General features: G+C 32.4%; 1 protein-coding gene across 7 annotated transcripts in view; it reads left to right on the top strand.

Moving 5' to 3' along the window:
- LOC117180885 (obscurin) overlaps positions 1–12,221 on the top strand; it is a 250,331-nt gene extending 238,110 nt beyond the window's left edge. For 5 of the 7 annotated variants that reach the window (XM_033373460.1, XM_033373459.1, XM_033373456.1 and 2 more), the window contains 2 exons: positions 4,221–5,368; positions 11,673–11,913. In XM_033373460.1, the coding sequence (XP_033229351.1) occupies positions 4,221–5,368; positions 11,673–11,913 (1,389 nt within the window). Of the gene's footprint in view, positions 1–4,220; positions 5,369–11,672 lie in introns of all 7 variants that reach the window. The other 2 variants (XM_033373461.1, XM_033373455.1) reach the window with 1 other exon arrangement.
- The last annotated feature ends 5,934 nt before the right edge of the window (positions 12,222–18,155 follow it).

The following is an 18,155-nucleotide window of genomic DNA, read 5'->3' as shown; positions in this document are numbered from 1 at the left end:
CTCCTTCTTTCCATAACTCTGGCCACCCCTCTCCTCTCCATACTCTATTACACATTATCCATGCCCATTCCTCTAGTTCCTCCACTCCATATTTCCATACTTTATTTGGAATCTCATCTATACCAGGTACCTTTCCATCCTTCATTATTCCTAAAACCTTAACTATTTTTTCCCTTGATATTTCCTCTTCTCCATCTATTTCTCTACCATGTTTTCCTCCCTTTATAACTTTTCTCTCTACTCCTCCTAGCACATCCAAAAAATATTTCTTCCATTCTACCATTTCAATATCTTGGTTTACTCTTTTTCTTCTTTTTCTTTCTCTATTTACTACCTTCCATATCTCTTCTTCCGTCCTAGCTTTCTCCGCCTTTTCCTCGAACTATTTATTCTCTTCCTCTTTCTTTTGATAACACAACTCGGTATACTCTTTCTTTTTTTTCCTATATTCTTTCCCATTACTTTTTTCTTTTCTCTTTACAGTCCTTATCCCACCTACTTCTATTTCCTCCTTTACTAACTTCATTTTTATTTGTGCACTCTAGTCCTATTTTTATTTCTCCTGTCATTTTTTCCATCTCCTCGTCCACATTTCTCTCTCCCATTTTGATATTTTTTACCTTCTCTCTAAACTGTTCTTTTCCTTCCCTTGACCAATCCCCTTTTCCTACACTTTTTACATTTTCTCTCCTTTTATTCATATTAATATTGCTTTTTTGTCCCTCTAATGTCACTATTAAGGGAAAGTGATCTGAATCAATATAATCACCTACCGCTAGTTTCTTAACCTTCTCTCTTACCTCATCATCCACTATTACATAATCAATTACCGTTCCCCTTTCACCTCCTGCGCGTGTATATTCTCCTTTTTCATCTCCTTCTATATTTCCGTTTAAAATATACCTTCTTAATTTTCTTCAAGCATTTCTTTCATCTCCTCTGCTTTCTCCTGCATATCACCGTTCACATAAACCCCCACTACCTTCCACTTCTCTCCTCTCTTCATTGCCTCTTCTACTATTAATTCTTCTTTTTGTTCTTTCCTGTCTTTCTAATCTTTACCTGTTATACATGCATTCCTTACTCCCATCACCATTCCTCCCATTGCTCTGCCCTTGTTATTCTTCCTCTTTGCATTTTGCACTTGCTTGCCATTTGTGTTTATCAAATTTCTGATAAACTCCCTATCCTTTCTCTCCAATCCTGCTATATTCCAGTAACAAATCTTCCATTCCTCCCTACTTTCGTTTCTCATCTTTTTTTCCTTCTTACTATTTCTTAATCTCCTATCTCCAGTTCCTTCCTCTCCTAGTTTCCCTTCACCTCATTTCTTACTATCTGTTTCCTTTCTTCATCCCAATCCTACCATACTCCGTCTATCTGCAATCTCCCATACTTAACCCATGTTCTCTTTACCCCTTTTCTTTCCTCTTCCGTTATTTTCCTTAATTTTTACTGCATCTCCTTTCATCACTTCGCGAATTTCCTTTAGTCTTTCCTCTTTCATCGGAACGTCACTTCCATCTCCGGTTCCGTCAGCCCCCTTACTATTATCACTCTTCCCTACGAAACTCTGCTTTTCCGGCGGCAATCTACACACTTTTTTATATTTCATGCTCGCACCGATATCTTCCTTCGCTTCACAGCTTTCCCTCTCCCCTCTCTTTCTTTTGATAAAAGCCTCAATTAAACCTACGCTTTTTGCTCTTAATCTCTCCTTTTCTATAGTTTTCTTATGCTTCCCCCTTGGCTTAACACTTACTGCTCTAAATCTGTTTCTTCCGCGGAGATACTCGCTCCGCTAGACATGAATCAAATCCAAACTCTCCCGCCTTCTATGCTTCTCTGCCTCTATCTACCGTCGCGGTCTGGTACCTGCCTCGCCTTTCTGCGTCGCTACCCAACCCTGCTACTACCAACCCGATTAACATAGTCCTCCCACCCTGCACAAATCTCCAAACAAACCCACCTCAACTTCCACACAAATCTGTCTCAATCCTCCAAAATATCTAACTCCCCTTTTCAATCTCACTATCCCGCAATTAATCTCTCGCATCCACACCCTTCTACACACTTCCACAATCCACTCACCTCAAATTTCACCACAATATAAGAAAAACTCAGGATAAAAAATTCCCACGACTTCACACTTTCATGCCGGAAACGGAAGTCCCATAAATAGTTTAAGGAAATCCAAATTTTTCAAAGATTTCACCAAAAACTCAATAATTTCACAAGGATTTCAAAAATTTCACAAAGAATCCAAAAAATTTGGCAGAGATTTCGAAGATTTTAAAAGAATTAAAGAATTTAAAATGAGTTCTGAAGATTTTAAAGACTTTAAAATATTTCAAAAAGTTTACAAATATTTCATAAATATTTCAATAATCTCACAAAGATTGGCACACAAATTTTAAGATCATTTCCAAAACATTTCTGTGATTTCACAAAGGTTTAAAATATTTCAAAGATTTTACACAGATTTCAAAGAATTAATAAAAATTCAAATATTTCGAAAGATATCTCAAGATTGCAAAATATTTCAGAACATTTTGCAACAATGTTTCAAGCTTTCAAAGATTTGATAAGATTTTAGTTAATTTTGGGAAGTTTTCAAAGATTTCGCAAAAATTTCAATGATTACAAAAATATTTTTAAGATTTCACAAATATTCCAAAGAATATATAACAGTTCAGAAATATTTCAATACACTCATAAGTATTTTAATAATTTCACAATGATTTTAAAGATGTCACAAAAATTTCATTAATTTTACAAAGATTTATAAGATTTTGAAAAAGATTTCAAAATTTTTAAAACATTTTGCAAGTATTTCGACGATTTCACAAAGACTTCAAAGATTTTCAAACGCTAAAAGATTTTTAAAATATTTAAAATATTTGACGGATTTTAGAAGATTTTGCAACGATTTCAAAGATTTTACAAAAATTTCAATAATTTCACAAAAATTAGGCAAAGATTTCATTCAATTTCAAAGCATTCACAAATATTTCAATAATTTTAGAATGATTTTACAGATTCCACAGAAATTTAAATGATTTTAAAGATGTTTCTTAAATTTCGGAAAGATTTCAAAGCAAACACAAATATTTCAATAATTTCACACTAACTTTAAAGATTTTAAAAAATGTTCAATGATTTCACAAAGATTTCTAAGATTTTGCAAACAGTTTACAAGATTTATAAGCATTTAAAAATATTTCAATGATTTTAAAGATTCCACGGAATTTCAGTGATTTTACGAAGATTTCGGAAAGATTTCAAAGATTTTGTAACATTTCAAAGCAATTACAAATATTTCAAAGCAATTACAAATATTTCAGTAATTTCACAATGACTTTAAAAGTTATGCACAAATATCAGTGATTTTACATAGATTTCTGATATTTCGAAATGATTTCAAAAATTTCATAATGTTTTAAAGCATATAAAGAATACTTGAATAATTTCACAATGATTTTAAAGGTTCCAAACAAATTTAAATCATTTTATGAATATTCTTAAGATTTCAGAAAGATTTCAACGATTTCTAAAGACTTCATAGATTTAACAAGTATTTCAAAGAGTTCATGAAACCCTGTATATCAGAATTTAAAAGTAATTAACCCCTTGATCATATTATTTTTATTAGTCAAAAATTATTTCGTATGAATACGGAAATAAAATTTCGTGGTAAAGTACTAAAATAATATTCAAGGCTTTGAAATAGGTGACTTCGAATTTTTTTAGAACTGTTTTACAATTCTATAACTCTTCCAGGTCTTCCAAGTATTGTAGCAACCCTGCACTTGTTCAAAATAATTTAAGGATAGGTTACCAAACTTTTACAAATTATTCTAGTGTTTTGGGGTTTCTTAAATAAGTATTTTGTCCTAGAAAAACTGTAAATCTTGCAAGATTGACAAAAATTGGGTCTATTATGTAAATTAAAAACCAAAATTATATTAGCAATTTTTACAAAACTCTGAAAATGACGAAATTTTTCAACTTATTTTTGCTTTGCGGTACTTCAGAATCTTGGTCAATTTATTTTCATATTTCACACATTTCACAAAAGATCCAAAATGAAACCATCTAGCTTGAGGCTCTTTTTAATTTTCAATTTTCCTTTTTTGTCCCGCCCTATTATTTTAACGGACTTTCATAATTGAATCAGATATTTCCAATGCACCGTGAACTATAATAACCTTGTTTTACAGGAATCCGATGTATCCGATACAGAGATCCTCATCCGATGGAAGCAGCCAAAATACGATGGAAATTCTCCCGTGTTGTGTTACAATCTCCAGTACAAGGAGGGTGATTCAACCGACTGGGTGGATCTGGGAAGCAACATCGATCACGAATTCTATCTGATCAAGGACTTGAAACCAAATACCAGCTACGACTTCAGATTGGCAGCGAGGAACCGCATCGGCTGGAGCGACAAAGGAATCCCAGCGCATTTGATCAAAACTAGAGAAAAGGGTGTACCCAAGGTGCAAGTCACCAGGGCAATGAAACACCTCCAGCAAATGACAGAGTCTGGTCATGAAATCGTTGAGGAAGACAGCAAACCCCATTTTGATTACTCGATCGAGGACAATCCTATAAACTGGTCAACAGAGGGTCATTTAACAAGCAAATACAGCTTCATCTCTGAACTGTCCAGAGGTCAATTCTCAGTTGTTGTGAAGGGTGTCGAAAAAGAAACAGACAAGGTGATAGTCGCCAAGATTTTGGAATTAGGAACAGAAACAGAGGATCAAGTTAATTCTGAGTTCGAAGCTCTGAGATCCCTAAGACATGAGAAAATTGCCTTATTAGCAGCAGCTTATAAAGCTCCAGGATCGTCATTAGCAGTATTTATCCTGGAGAAATTGCAGGGTGCAGATGTGTTGACCTATTTGTCGAGCAGACACGAATATACAGAAAACTGTGTGGCATTGATCATCACACAGATTTTGGATGCTCTTCAGTATCTTCACTGGAGAGGTTATTGTCATCTTGACATTCAGCCTGATAATGTGGTGATGGCTTCTGTTAGATCGGTACAAATAAAGCTGGTTGATATGGGATCTGCTCAAAAGGTCACTAAAATGGGAGCTTTGGTGCCACAATTAGGACATCTGGAATATAGAGCTCCGGAGATTCTTAATGAAGAATTGGCTTTTCCACAAACTGATATTTGGATGGTTGGAGTACTTATGTATGTCCTGCTTTCAGGAGCTTCTCCTTTCAGGGGAAAAGATGCTAATGAAACGAGGCAAAATATCTCTTTTGTGAGATTTAGATTCGAGTATCTGTTTAAGGAACTCAGTCAAGAAGCCACCCGATTCCTGATGCTTGTTTTCAAACGTACACCAAGGTCAGTATTTGGGTATTTTTTATAATATTATTACTTTAACTAGCAATCATCATGCACGCACTGTGATAATATGTACGGGAACATAGTACATTGTGACATTTCCATGCACTGATTCAAGTAATAGTCCAGATATCTGGTACTCTTTCATCGTATTAAGTAAGTAATGCACGTTTTTTGCTAAAACGGTTTATTAAGCGGTCCTGATTAAAATTCTGAATTCTCTAGAAATGAGGTCCGTGTGCCCCGGAGATATCTAAAAAAAAATTTTCCAATCGAGTTTTCGTTGACTGACTTGGCCCATTCAATTTTAGAGCAAACTGATCAACGCCAAAATGATACAAGAGGAAATTCTTAAAAAGTTGAATGGAAAAAAAGCTACTGTCTTCAATACGTTTCGGGTGCCGAGTTATGGTCCCTCAAAGAATCCGGATTTTTTTGAAAAAAGAGGCGAAAAACCCAATTCTGAAGTTTGTATCTGTACTTTGGAACCTGTTGATTTAAAAAAAATGTTCAAAACTTGAATTAAAGTAGACGCATCAAGTAATTCTAAAAAATTCAACGGCCTAGCCACAATAGGTCATAAGTTATAGCCTCACAAAGTTAAACACTTTTGACCTATTTTTCAGGGAAAATTAATCTTGTTCAGTTTTTTTCACAATACTTTGCTTCCCGGTAAAGCTACGTAAGTGGTGCAAGAGGAAAACTTGAAGAGCAGGAAATTGTGCGTCAGTCAAAAAAATATAATCTTCTAGTCTCATAGATCAAGAGTTCTGACTCTTTAAAAAAACATAATTTTTTGCTATTTCGAGCTGTTTTTAGCCAAAAAAGATTTTTTTAGAACTACTTCTTTCGTGCATATTCTAAATAAAAACATTAAAAAAATAAATTATTAAGGACTACATTTTTCGTAAAAAAAATGTTTTAACTCCTATAGGTCACGAATTATGACCATGAAACTTTGACCCTTTCCATTATGATGGTTTTGTATGCACTGAAAAATGTACTGCAACCGTATTTGAGCATATTGTTGGCAATTATGCAGTTGTAATTCATTACAAGTTCATTTTCCCTCATTTTTGCTGAAAAAACAATTAATTGTTAAATACTGTTTAAATAATGCGCTTCACTCTAAAAATTGTGTGCAAATTCAATGCATTTACTTTGTGAAAATCTCTCGCAGAATATCTATTAAATAAAAACTAAATGAAAAAAAAAATACAAATGAACTCGTTTTATATTGCTTATTTATTATTTATAAAAAATGTTATTAAAGTGAATAGTTTTATAAAGTTCTATTATTTAATGTTAAAAGTCTCAAAAATTTATAAACTAATCATCGCAGAGAAAACAATGATTATTAATTGTTAATCATAAATGAATACGTAAACAAATTAATTATATAATAATATAAGTAATTAAGAAACTAATTAAATAATTGGCTAATTGATTGACTGATAGAATACACTCAACCTCCAGGGTGGTATAAAATAGAGTTTATCTTACAAAACAATTTTCAAGTTTCTTAGATGTAGACAATCTTTTGATACTCAATTAGTCAATTAATTAATTAGTTTCTTCATGACTTGCATTTTGATGTATTTAATTTGTTTGCATATTCTTTTATTATGAACAATTACCAATAATTGTTTCCTCTACGATGATTAATTTATTTATTTTTTGATCTCTGAACATAAAATAATGCGTTATAAAACTAATCCCTTTGATAAAATTTTTTATAAATAATAAATAAACCATGTAAAACCAGTTTTTTTTCATTTAATCTCGACAACAGAAATTCTGGAAGAGATTTTAACAAAGTACGCAGTGAGCAGAAGCGTTAAAGAACATCTTTAGAACGTCTTAAAAATGTCCTAAGTCAGTCCATATAACGTTCCATAAACATACAATGTTCCAGAGACGTTTCAAAGACGTAATGGGAACATAAAACGTTTTAAGAACATTATTTGGCCTGACCTTAGACAGTTTTTAAAACGTTCGAATGACGTCTTTTGACTTTTACGTCCAAAAAACGTTTTTAGGACGTTCCAATTACGTTCTAAAATGTTGTGCCAACTGGGAAAATACATTAAATATGCACGCAATTGAAAGAATGAAGCGTATTATTTGAACAATGGTTTATTAATTGATTATTTTTTAACAAAAAAGGAAAAAAGTGAACTTGTAATAAACTTCAAATGCATATATGTCACCGAAATGTTTAAATACGGTCGCAGTACATTTTTCAGAACATAAAGAGCCTTCAGAATGGAAACGCAGTTGGCACAAAATTTTAGAACGTAATTGGAACGTCCTAACAACGTTTCTTGGACGCACAAGTCAAAAGGCGTGATTTGAACGTTTAAAGAACTGTCCTCAGTCAGACCAAATAATGTTCTGAAAACGTTTCATGTTCGAAATACGTCTTTAAAATGTCTCTGGAAAATTGTATGTTTATGGAACCTTGTATGAACTGACTTAGGACATTTTTAAGCCGTTCTAAAGATATTCTTTAACGCGTGTGCCCACTGGGAAGGGTCAAAGTTTCATGGTTTCATTCGTGACCTATATGAGCTAAAACATTTGATTTTTTATTTTACGCAAAATTTAGTCCTCCATAATTTATTTTTAAACGGTTTTCTGTAGGATATGTAATAGCAAAAAAGTCATGTTTTTTTGAAGAGTCAGAACTCTTAATCTATGAAGACTAGAAGATTATATTTTTTTTGATTTACGCACAATTCCCTGCCCTCCTTTCTTCGACATTTTTTTTAAATCAGCAGGTTCCAAAGTGCAGATGCAAACTTTAAAATTGGGGTTTTTGCCACTTTTTTAAGAAAATCCGGGTTCTTTGGAGGACCATATTGAACTCGGCACATATTGAAGATAGGAGGTTTTTTGCGTTCAACTTTTTCAGAATTCCAAAAACCAAAAAAACGCGCATTACCTACCTAATACGTTAGAAAGATATTTTTTTCGTACGACATGCGTGGACTATAATCTGAAGTTTCTGCAAAGTTTCTTTTTTACATACAGAAAAAATTAGTGGAGGTAAGTGCAAAAATGTTGGTGCAAAATGTTAAAAACATCCCTTCCATACCTACCCTCCCCTAGTCCCCTAACATTCCCCTCCTCATTTACTTCTTCCTGTCCTCTTTCCCCCAGCTAAAACTCTCCACCCCCTACTTCTCTTCCCCAGGCGTCACTTTCCCTCCCATACTCATCCTCATTTATAAGCAATTCCTCACACTGACTTCCCCTCCTTTCATTACCTGCCACTTCCCCTAGTTCTCCTCCTCTTACTTTCACACACTTCCCCAATTACCGCCTCATTTCCCCACCCATAATAGATTCCCCACCCATAATTACCCTTTATTTCTCCTCCTTGGAATATATGTTACATGTGTAAAAAATTATGGGAATTTCCAAAAAATAAGTTATTGTTGTCATTTTTATTGTTCGTAACCCAGCGGGCACAAAATTTTAGAATGTAATTGGAACATCCTAAAAACGTTTCTTGGACGTACAAGTCAAAAGGCGTGATTTGAACGTTTAAAAAACTGTCCTAAGTCAGACCAAATAATGTTCTGAAAAGGTTTTATGTTCGAAATACGTCTTGGCAATGTCTCTGGAACATTGTATGTTTATGGAACGTTATATGGTCTGACTTAGGACATTTTTAAGCCGTTCTAAAGATGTTCTTTAACGCGTATGCCCACTGGGAATTGAAGAAATTTCAAATGAAAATCCATAGAATAGAATAAATTTCATATTTAAATCTTTAAAATTTTACTATTCCAAAAAAGCGTTCAAAATTACATTCCTTTAAAATATAAATCTTTTAGAACGCTCTAGAATATTCCAAATCCTTTGAAATCCATCCAAATGATTGAAATCGATTGAAAAATCCTTGGTATTTTTTAAGAAACCTCTGAAATATTTCAAATCCTTTAAAATCTTTTAAAATACCTTTACATTTTTTAATTATATTAAAAATTTATTGAAATTAAAAAAAAAGCAGTGAATTTTTTTTATTTCTATGAAATTCCTTTAAATTAGATATTGAAATCAATTTCAAATTCCTTAGAATCTTTTAAAATACACTCAAATATTTTAATTTGTTTCAAATATTCTGGAATCCCTTGAAATTTTTTTAATTTCTTGTGAAATTACAATTTTTGTAAATACTCTGAAGTATTTCAAATTGTATGAGAACCCTTGAAATTATTGAAATAAATTGAAAATTTGTTGTAATCTTTTAAAATACACTAGAATATTTCAAATATTTTCATATATTTTAAAAACCCTTGACATTTTTTTAAAACCTTAAGAAATTGAAATTTTTTTAATATGTCCCTAAAGTAATTAAAATTGTATAACATTCCTTTAAACTATTGAAACAAATTGAACATTTCTTGAAATCTTTTAAAATGCCCTAAAATATTTTTAATCCTTTCAAATATTTGACAATCCCTTGAAATTTTTAAAAATACTCTATAATATTTAAACTTGCATGAAATTCCTTCGTATGGTTAAAATAATTTGAAAACTTCTTGAAATCTTTTTAAATACCCTAAAATATTTAAAATCCTTCAAAATATTTTGTAATCCCTTGAGATTTTAAAAAACACCCTAAAATATTAAAAACTGTATGAAATCCTTTTAAATTATTGAAATAAACTAAAAATTTCTTGGAATCTTTTACAATACCCTAAAATATTTCAAAATCTTTGAAATATTTTTAAATCCCTCCACATTTTTTTGAATTCTTAATATTTTTTAAAATATACTAAAATATTTTAAATTCCTTGAAATCCCTTTCAATTATTAAAGCCTATTGACAATTTTTGTGCAATCATTTAAAAGACCCTAAAATATTTCAAAATATTTCAAGTATTATGAAAGCTGTTGAAATTTATTTAATTTCTTAAATATTTCTTGAAGATTTTAAAAACGTTCTAAAATAATTTAAATTCTTTGAAATCTCTCTAAATTATTAAAATCTATTGAGAATTCCTTACAATCTTTCATAATACCCTGAAATATTTCAAATCTTTTGAAATCGGTTCAAAACTTTGAAATCTCTTTAAAAATTCTTGGAATTTGTAAACATACACTAAATCATTTTAAAATTTTAGAAATCCCTTTAAATTATTAAAATTAAGTAAAAATTCCTTAAAATCTTTTTTAATACATTAAAATATTTCATATTTTTTCAAATCCTTTCAAATACCTTCAACCTTTTTAAAGCTTTGAGAATTAAATTTTTCAAAAATACACTAAAATCTTTAGTATTATTTGAAATACCTTTAAATTATTCAAATCAATCGAAATGCCCTTGGAATGTTTAGAAAATCTTAAAATCTTTGGTAATACCTTTAAATATTTGAAAATCTCAAAGTCCATTTTGAAATACATTTTTGGAAAAAGTACAAATTTGATCTCCTCTTTCGAAAATCAAAAATAAAATTGACTTTCTCTCAAATTTGAACCCATTGGATTTTTTTATTCTCATCCTAATGATAAGTTATGAGTTTTATGTAACGATAATTTTCGATCAACTGTTGAGATTGGATTAAGCTTTATCACAAGTTTTTAAACCATAGAAAGGACAAGTTCGTTGTCTATCAATTTTTGACCAACGGTTCTGGTTTTATATATCAAAAATGCTTTTTAAAAAATAAAAAATGCCATTTAAAAAAATGAGTAGACAAAGTAAAATAAAAAGTTTAATAAAAAAGTTTGTTTGTCTAAATTAGATCTAAAAATTTGCTTGTGACCTATTTTTCTCACGAGACGCGTGATAAAAATGTGTTCGTTAAAGCCGGAGGAGTTTTAACAAAGAGAATTCACAATTACATCCAGATATGATTGTTACTCATGTGTTTACTTATTACCGGTTACTCGTCGTTGAATTACTCGAGTACAAAAAAAACTCCATCCTAGAATTGGCCTATTTTACATGAAAAAATCTTAGCGTTTTACCTTGAGTATTAAAAAAATTAAGTGGTCAAAAAATGAAGTAAAATGTTGCTCTCTGCAAAAGGAAATAAGTTATATTCGTTTCAAAAACAGGCTCCTTACAAAAAATCTAAAAATTGACCCCCCCCCCCCAACTTAATTCAGCAAATATTATGGTTGAAACAAAACAAAGAATTTCTATTAAGTTTCATCATATATGATTCTAATCAGCCAATATTTTGGAGCCTGATAAGACCACATCGTTTTTAGGGTGTTCCTGTTTGAGAAATTATACCCCTTGTATAGTACATATTCCAATAAACTTAATTTTGAAAATCTTTTTTAGTAAAAGGCCAACAGCAGAGGAATGTCACGAGCACAGATGGCTGGTGCCAACAGAATTCATGATCAGAAAACGCGAAAGAGCCGTTTTCCTGGGCAACAGGCTGAAGAATTATTGCGACGAATACCACGAGGAAATGCAAAAACTAGCAACTCAGAGCGAAAGCCTCTCGGAGGTCTTTGGATCGACGCGTCAGTTAATTAGATCCAACAGCATACAAGATGAATTGTTCACCACGTTTTGAGATCTAGAATAATGCGATTTTCCAATCACGTATTTATTTATTTATTGAACTTTACTGTTTATAGTCCACGAGTGTAGTCAGTTATGAAAGGAAACGAGAGTGAATCTGCGAGAGAATGATCAAGATTGAAAGATATATGTATTAAATGATGCAAAATATTACAACATAATTATAAAATTCGTGATTTTCCTTGTTTTTCTTTTGTTATTATATACTTGTTATCAATTGCAGGGAAACCTTTCGAAAAAGGACTATCTAATGAAAACGTGCTAATAATATTACAAATAAATACAGTGAACTCTTGCCTATTCGAAGGATCCTGAAATGTTAACATTTGGTTATTTCAAGGATGGAGGAACTCCCACCTCTACCGCGAGTTGTGAAGTGATTTTGTCAAACGACTCTTATTGGCTGTGTTGGGCTTGTATCGATGCGCTCGCTGTAAGAATGTGTTCGTCCTTGCATTTACGCATTGAGTATTTGACGATGACCTCACAATCGTGGTAGAACAGGAAGGTTATCATAGTTGGTACATCTTCATATGGGAACGCATACTCCGTTTTGAATAAAATATTTTAAACGTAAAAGTAAGCTATAAATGGCTGAATATTAAACATTTTCAAGTGTAGCATGCAATCAACTATCTGAAATCTAATGTTAGAGTACCCGATTCTGATCAAATCGATCTGATACACTAACCTTGAATTTTTGATATTTTATTTTATTTCATGAAACTCAAAGGTCGTCAGTTTACAAAAGAATGGAACGTGGCTATGAGGCAATACATTCTACACTTGAAAAATATTACACATTTATGGCTAAATTTTACGTTCAGAATATTTTCTCCAAAATGTCGTATGCATACCCATGACGTCATTCTAGAATACTCAATTCCAAACAACAAAGGCTTCCGGCTCTTCCAGACTCTTTTTAATTGATGAGCTATTGACTCCCACCAGACCGTACAAGAGCCATGGTGGGAGGGATCTTTTTCTTTTGCCTTCGTCGAGGAGGAAGCCACTCTTGTAATCCGATGGACCACTCTACAGTGGCAGGAATCTAGAATTTTCTTTTCATAATCCACTACAACCTACAATTCTTGACCGATTTTTAAGTTTTTCAAGTTTTTTTTTTTTTTGAAACGCTGAATTTCTCATCAAAATAATTAAATTTTCAATGAAAAAAGAAGAATTTGTAACAACATACATGAATTACCAACTAAAACATACACTGTAAAAAAATATTTGTGTAAAATTACAAAGTTTCAGAAAATCACATATTGTATTATTGTAAATATCACACACTTCACTGTGTGATTTTGCAAAAGTGTATGAAATTACATCCTCTAGCGATGTAAATAAAGGACCTTCGAACAGCAGTATAATATTAAACACTCGATAAAAATAAAATTACACCCCAGTGGGCACAAAATTTGGCGACGTGTTTACGAAATCCTTATGACATCTTTACGACAACTTTACGACATCCTATGTCCATGTCGTTAAGATATCTTTACGATATCGTAAATATGTCGTATGATCTGACGATGTCTTCACGATATCGTAAAGACACTGTAACGACATGGACATAGGATTTCGTAAAGTTGTCGTAAATATGTCGTAACAATGTCGCTTTCTTGTGATTGAAAATTCCATCGAGATTTTTAATTTTACCAAAAATCTTTAATTTTACCCTGGAGTAAACTGTAAGGTTTTGATTTATAAGTAATTGAAAATATAGAATAATTAATCAAATAATCTCTCTCGTCTCAATCTCTCTACGTCTCTTGCTTTTGTTGTTTATCGATGCCTTCATCATCTAATTTTGAAGAAATTGACAGCTATTTTCAACTTTTTTGACAGCTTTCACAAAAAAATAGATAAATTTCGAGCTATTCCTGTTTTTTGCTTTTAAATTTACTGCTATTGGAACGGAAAAAATGTGGTTATTCAAAACGTAGATTTCATACTTTTGTTACGGGATATTTAAACATCAAAAATGTGTTTTAGGTAAGTGGTAACGTGTCCGGCTTGTGTTTCTTTAATCTCCATGAAATTTTATACAAAGTTTGAGCTTCGAGAGTTCGAAACCTGACGCCGTAATAAATTTTATTTTATTTTATTCTTTCACATAATGAATTTTACATTTTCGTATGTAAAATTATCGGCCGAATTGGAATATCACAACAGATTCAATTGTAAAATTCATCGCTAGGTGGATTATTACAATTTTTCGTAAAGTTACTCCGGTACACGAGGGTCCTTTTATTTACATCCACCAAGGATGTAAAATTCATTACATTTTTTTTACAGTGTGCCAACTTATAAAAATAGTTTTAAACTACACTCAAACCTGGATTCACTGATCCTCTATTTCATGTTTCCGAGAATTGACGCCAATTGACGCCGCATAGCGGGGATGGGTGAGATGCGCTGTGGGAGGACGTACGGTGCTCGCTCAAGCCTCACAAAACTGAAAGAGAAACAAGAGAAAACAGGAGAGGTAAAATAGTATCTTTTTTGGTTTAATATTCAAATACATTTTCAAATTTCAGTTTCAAATTTGAACTACTTTGTTGAAACTTCATTTTTCTTGTTGAATGTCCTTGATTTTAGTTAAAAATGGTTTGATATAAAATTTAACTATACTGTTCAAAATTCGTTGTTTAGGTATAATATTAATTTTGTTTAAAGAAAATTTAGCTAACTATTTCTTTTTTACTAAAAATTTGTATTTCTTCATAGATAATGCATGTATTTTGTTGAAAATTTAACTATTTTATTGAAAATGGAACGTTTTTGTTAAAAGATCGTCTTTTTCTTAGAAACCCAGTGAGCACACGCGTCAAAGAACATCTTTAGAACGGCTTAAAAATGTCCTAAGTTTGTCCATATAGCGTTCCATAAACATACAATGTTCCAGAGACATTTTAAAGACGTATTTCGAGCATAAAACGTTTTTAGAACATTATTTGGTCTGACTTAGGACAGTTTTTTAAACGTTCAAATCACGCCTTTTGACTTGTATGTCCAAGAAACGTTTTTAGGACGTTCCAATTACGTTCTAAAATGTTGTGCCCACTGGGAAATGAATCTTCTTGTGAAAAATGAATTTTTTTTTAATTAAAAATTTAACTACTCCATTTTTATTTAAAAATTGATCTTTTTTAGTTGAAAATTCAACTCCTTGTTTAAAAATTCATACATTTTGTTGAAAAATCGTCTTTTTTAATGGAAACTTAATCCACTTTATAGACAATTCAATAATTTTATTAAAAAGTATATTTGGTTTAAAAAACTACTGTTTTATTTTCGGTTGAGGATTCTACTATTTGGTTGAAAATTCGTCTTTTTTGTTTGAATCCACCTGTTTTTTATTTATAATTAGAATAATTTTTGTTTGCAATATCAACTACCTATTATATTTTTTATTGAAAATTGATCTCTTTTGGTTGAAAATTAATTACTTTGTAGAAATATGAACAATTTTCTGTAAAAATCATTGTTTGGTTAGAGATGAATCGTTTTAGTTAAAAACTAATTCCTTTGATCCATTCGATTGTTGAAAATTCAATATCCTTTTTTGTTTTGTTAAAAATTATTTTTTTGTTTAAAGATTTAATTTTTCTTGTTTGTTGAAAATTCTTCTTTTTCGGTTAAATGCAACCATTTTTTATTTTATATCAAAATCATTTTTGTTTGGAATATAAACTATTACAGTTTTTATTTTTTTACGTTGTGATTTTGACCAGATGAAATGTATTAAATAATTTTATGTTCATTGTTTTTGTCTAATGCTGTAAAATCAATATTTTTTTAATGTTGCTTTTTATTTCTAAATTGTGAAAAAAGTGCTCTCCAGCTCTTCTGGGATCGGAACCCAGGTCTCAAATTTGTAAAGAAACTATTCTCGTTTCTCCGATGCTAAGTGGGCAAGAGCATCAGACCGGCAATCTAAAAGGCCCGGGTTCGGATCCCAGCGGAGGTTAAGAGCAATTATTTCACAATATAAAAATAACAAAACAATATCAAAAAAATATTTATTTTAGATCTGTAGACAAAAACAATTAATATCAAATTAGTTCCCGTGTGGAAAAAGCCCCGTTGAGTCCTCTTAGGATGAGGGCCTCCGGCAGGGTACCGCATGGATATTCCATGCGTGGAAATTCTACGAAAGCCCCCCTCGAGGGCCGAGCTCGGTTGGCCTCTCGGATCAACGAATACAATTTCTAAGTCCAAAGGGTGAATATTTTTTCAACACCACAAATTTTAAGGTTCCATGAGTTCAGACTTGCAAGCAATGCATTCCTGTCAAAAAATGGATGATACTTTTTTGAATTTCGAAATCGCACAATACGGATGTTCAATAGGGGCTCCCGCAGGGGACCCAGCTCAGATGCCCTCACGGATCAACGATTAAAATTTATAAGTTCATAGGGTGAATATTTGTTTGATGCAACAAATTTCAAGGATTCATGATTTCAGACTTACAAACAGCGAATTTCTGACAAAAATTCGATAACAGCTTTTTTAAATTCGAACTCTGACAATATGGATGTTCCATAGGGGCCCCGCGCGGGGTCCAGCTCGGTTGCTCTCACGGATCAAAGATTAAAATTTATAACTCGCAATTTATAACTCGCAATTTATAACTCGCATTTTACTTGCAGTGGTTAGGACTCCCGACTATTAATATTTGCAGTCAAAATACTCGCAATCAATTATTATTAATTTTTTTAATACCTTTTTGTCACACCGTGAGGGTATAGCAGTATGGTACTAGTTAGCGCTGATGCAGTACTGCGCTCATGGTGAATTCCCTATTGGGATAGCACCATCTGGCGATGTCTTTACGATATCGCAAAGACAACGAAACGACATGGACATAGGATGTCGTGAAATTGCCTTAAAGATGTCGTAAAGCCGTCACCAAGTTTTGAACCCACTGGGTACTATGTCAGTAGCGATATCCAGTGCTGGCCCAACACTGACAGCCCAGTACAAAATAATGTTATCATCCTAGAGATATGCCAGTACAGGTGCCAGCAATGACAAAAAAAACCAAGAGGCTTTTATGGTGGCAACCATCAGGGATCCATGAGGGAAGCCCATGTTGGACCCCTATGGATTAGCATATAGTTTCTATAAGGAACCACGCCTGGGTTGCCTCAATATATCAATATATGAAATATATAATAATAATACAATAATATATATTTAATAATATATTAAAGTTATTTTCACTGTAAGCGAGAATTCAAGGATATTTTAATTTCTTTTAGTTTCTTGATATTTTAATATAGTTATCGCCTACAATCGAAACAAATGTAAATTATTATTACTGCATCATAAACTCCATTTAATATTAACAATCGCGCATTTTTTAAGTGGTAAAAAGCGTTTAATTGTCCAAAGTAAATCTCAACTGTCACTGCTCCCGATTAAACCGTCGCCATTTTATTTCGCTGCTCCCATAATGCACCGGCGCTCTTCCGATAATTGCTTCAGACGCCTATTCTTAATATCCCTATTATTATTATAAAAACATTTCAGTGTTGAAATGTTGTCACAGGCTTATACTGCCCAACATGTCGAAGGCATTTTTGGTTAGAGATGGATTTTTATTTGATCATTTTTGCACGGGGCTGTCCCGGAATATATCATCAGTCACGGACGCATTTTTATAATGCAATCAAGTGATCTAATGAGAGCAGTCTGCCTAGGCATATTAGACAAGGCCTGGTTTTACCCCATCATTGACGGACTGGGTTGCAGTCAAGTACACGATGGGGGGACCTACAGCTTAAGGTGGGTTCCGAACCACCAGAACCTCGGTAAAGGTACATTGAAAAATTTCTAGAGGTACCGGCTCAGGGATCGAACCCCGGACCTCTGAGGTGAAGTCCGAGTGTCTAAACAACTGAGCCACCGAGGCTCATAATTCCAGTGTTGAAATGTTGTCACAGGCTTATACTGCCCAACATGTCAAAGGCATTTTTGCTTAGAGCTGGATTTTTTATTTGATCATTTTTGCACGGGGCTGTCCCGGTATATACGAGGGTAGTTCAATAAGTCCTTAGAATGAAGTATAAAAACAATTTTTTTTGGGTAAATTTTTTTTATTTTTCAACATAATCTCCTTCTATACACTTGGTCAATCGCTTTTCAAGTTTTTTTAATCCTTCAGAAAAGTGCGTTTGCGGAAGTTCCTCAAAATAAGCACTTACAGAGGCAATGACGTCT

Source organism: Belonocnema kinseyi, chromosome 9 (assembly GCF_010883055.1).
Source record: "Belonocnema kinseyi isolate 2016_QV_RU_SX_M_011 chromosome 9, B_treatae_v1, whole genome shotgun sequence".
NCBI classification, from domain to species: domain Eukaryota; kingdom Metazoa; phylum Arthropoda; class Insecta; order Hymenoptera; family Cynipidae; genus Belonocnema; species Belonocnema kinseyi.
This window is presented reverse-complemented; position numbering and strand designations above follow the sequence as displayed.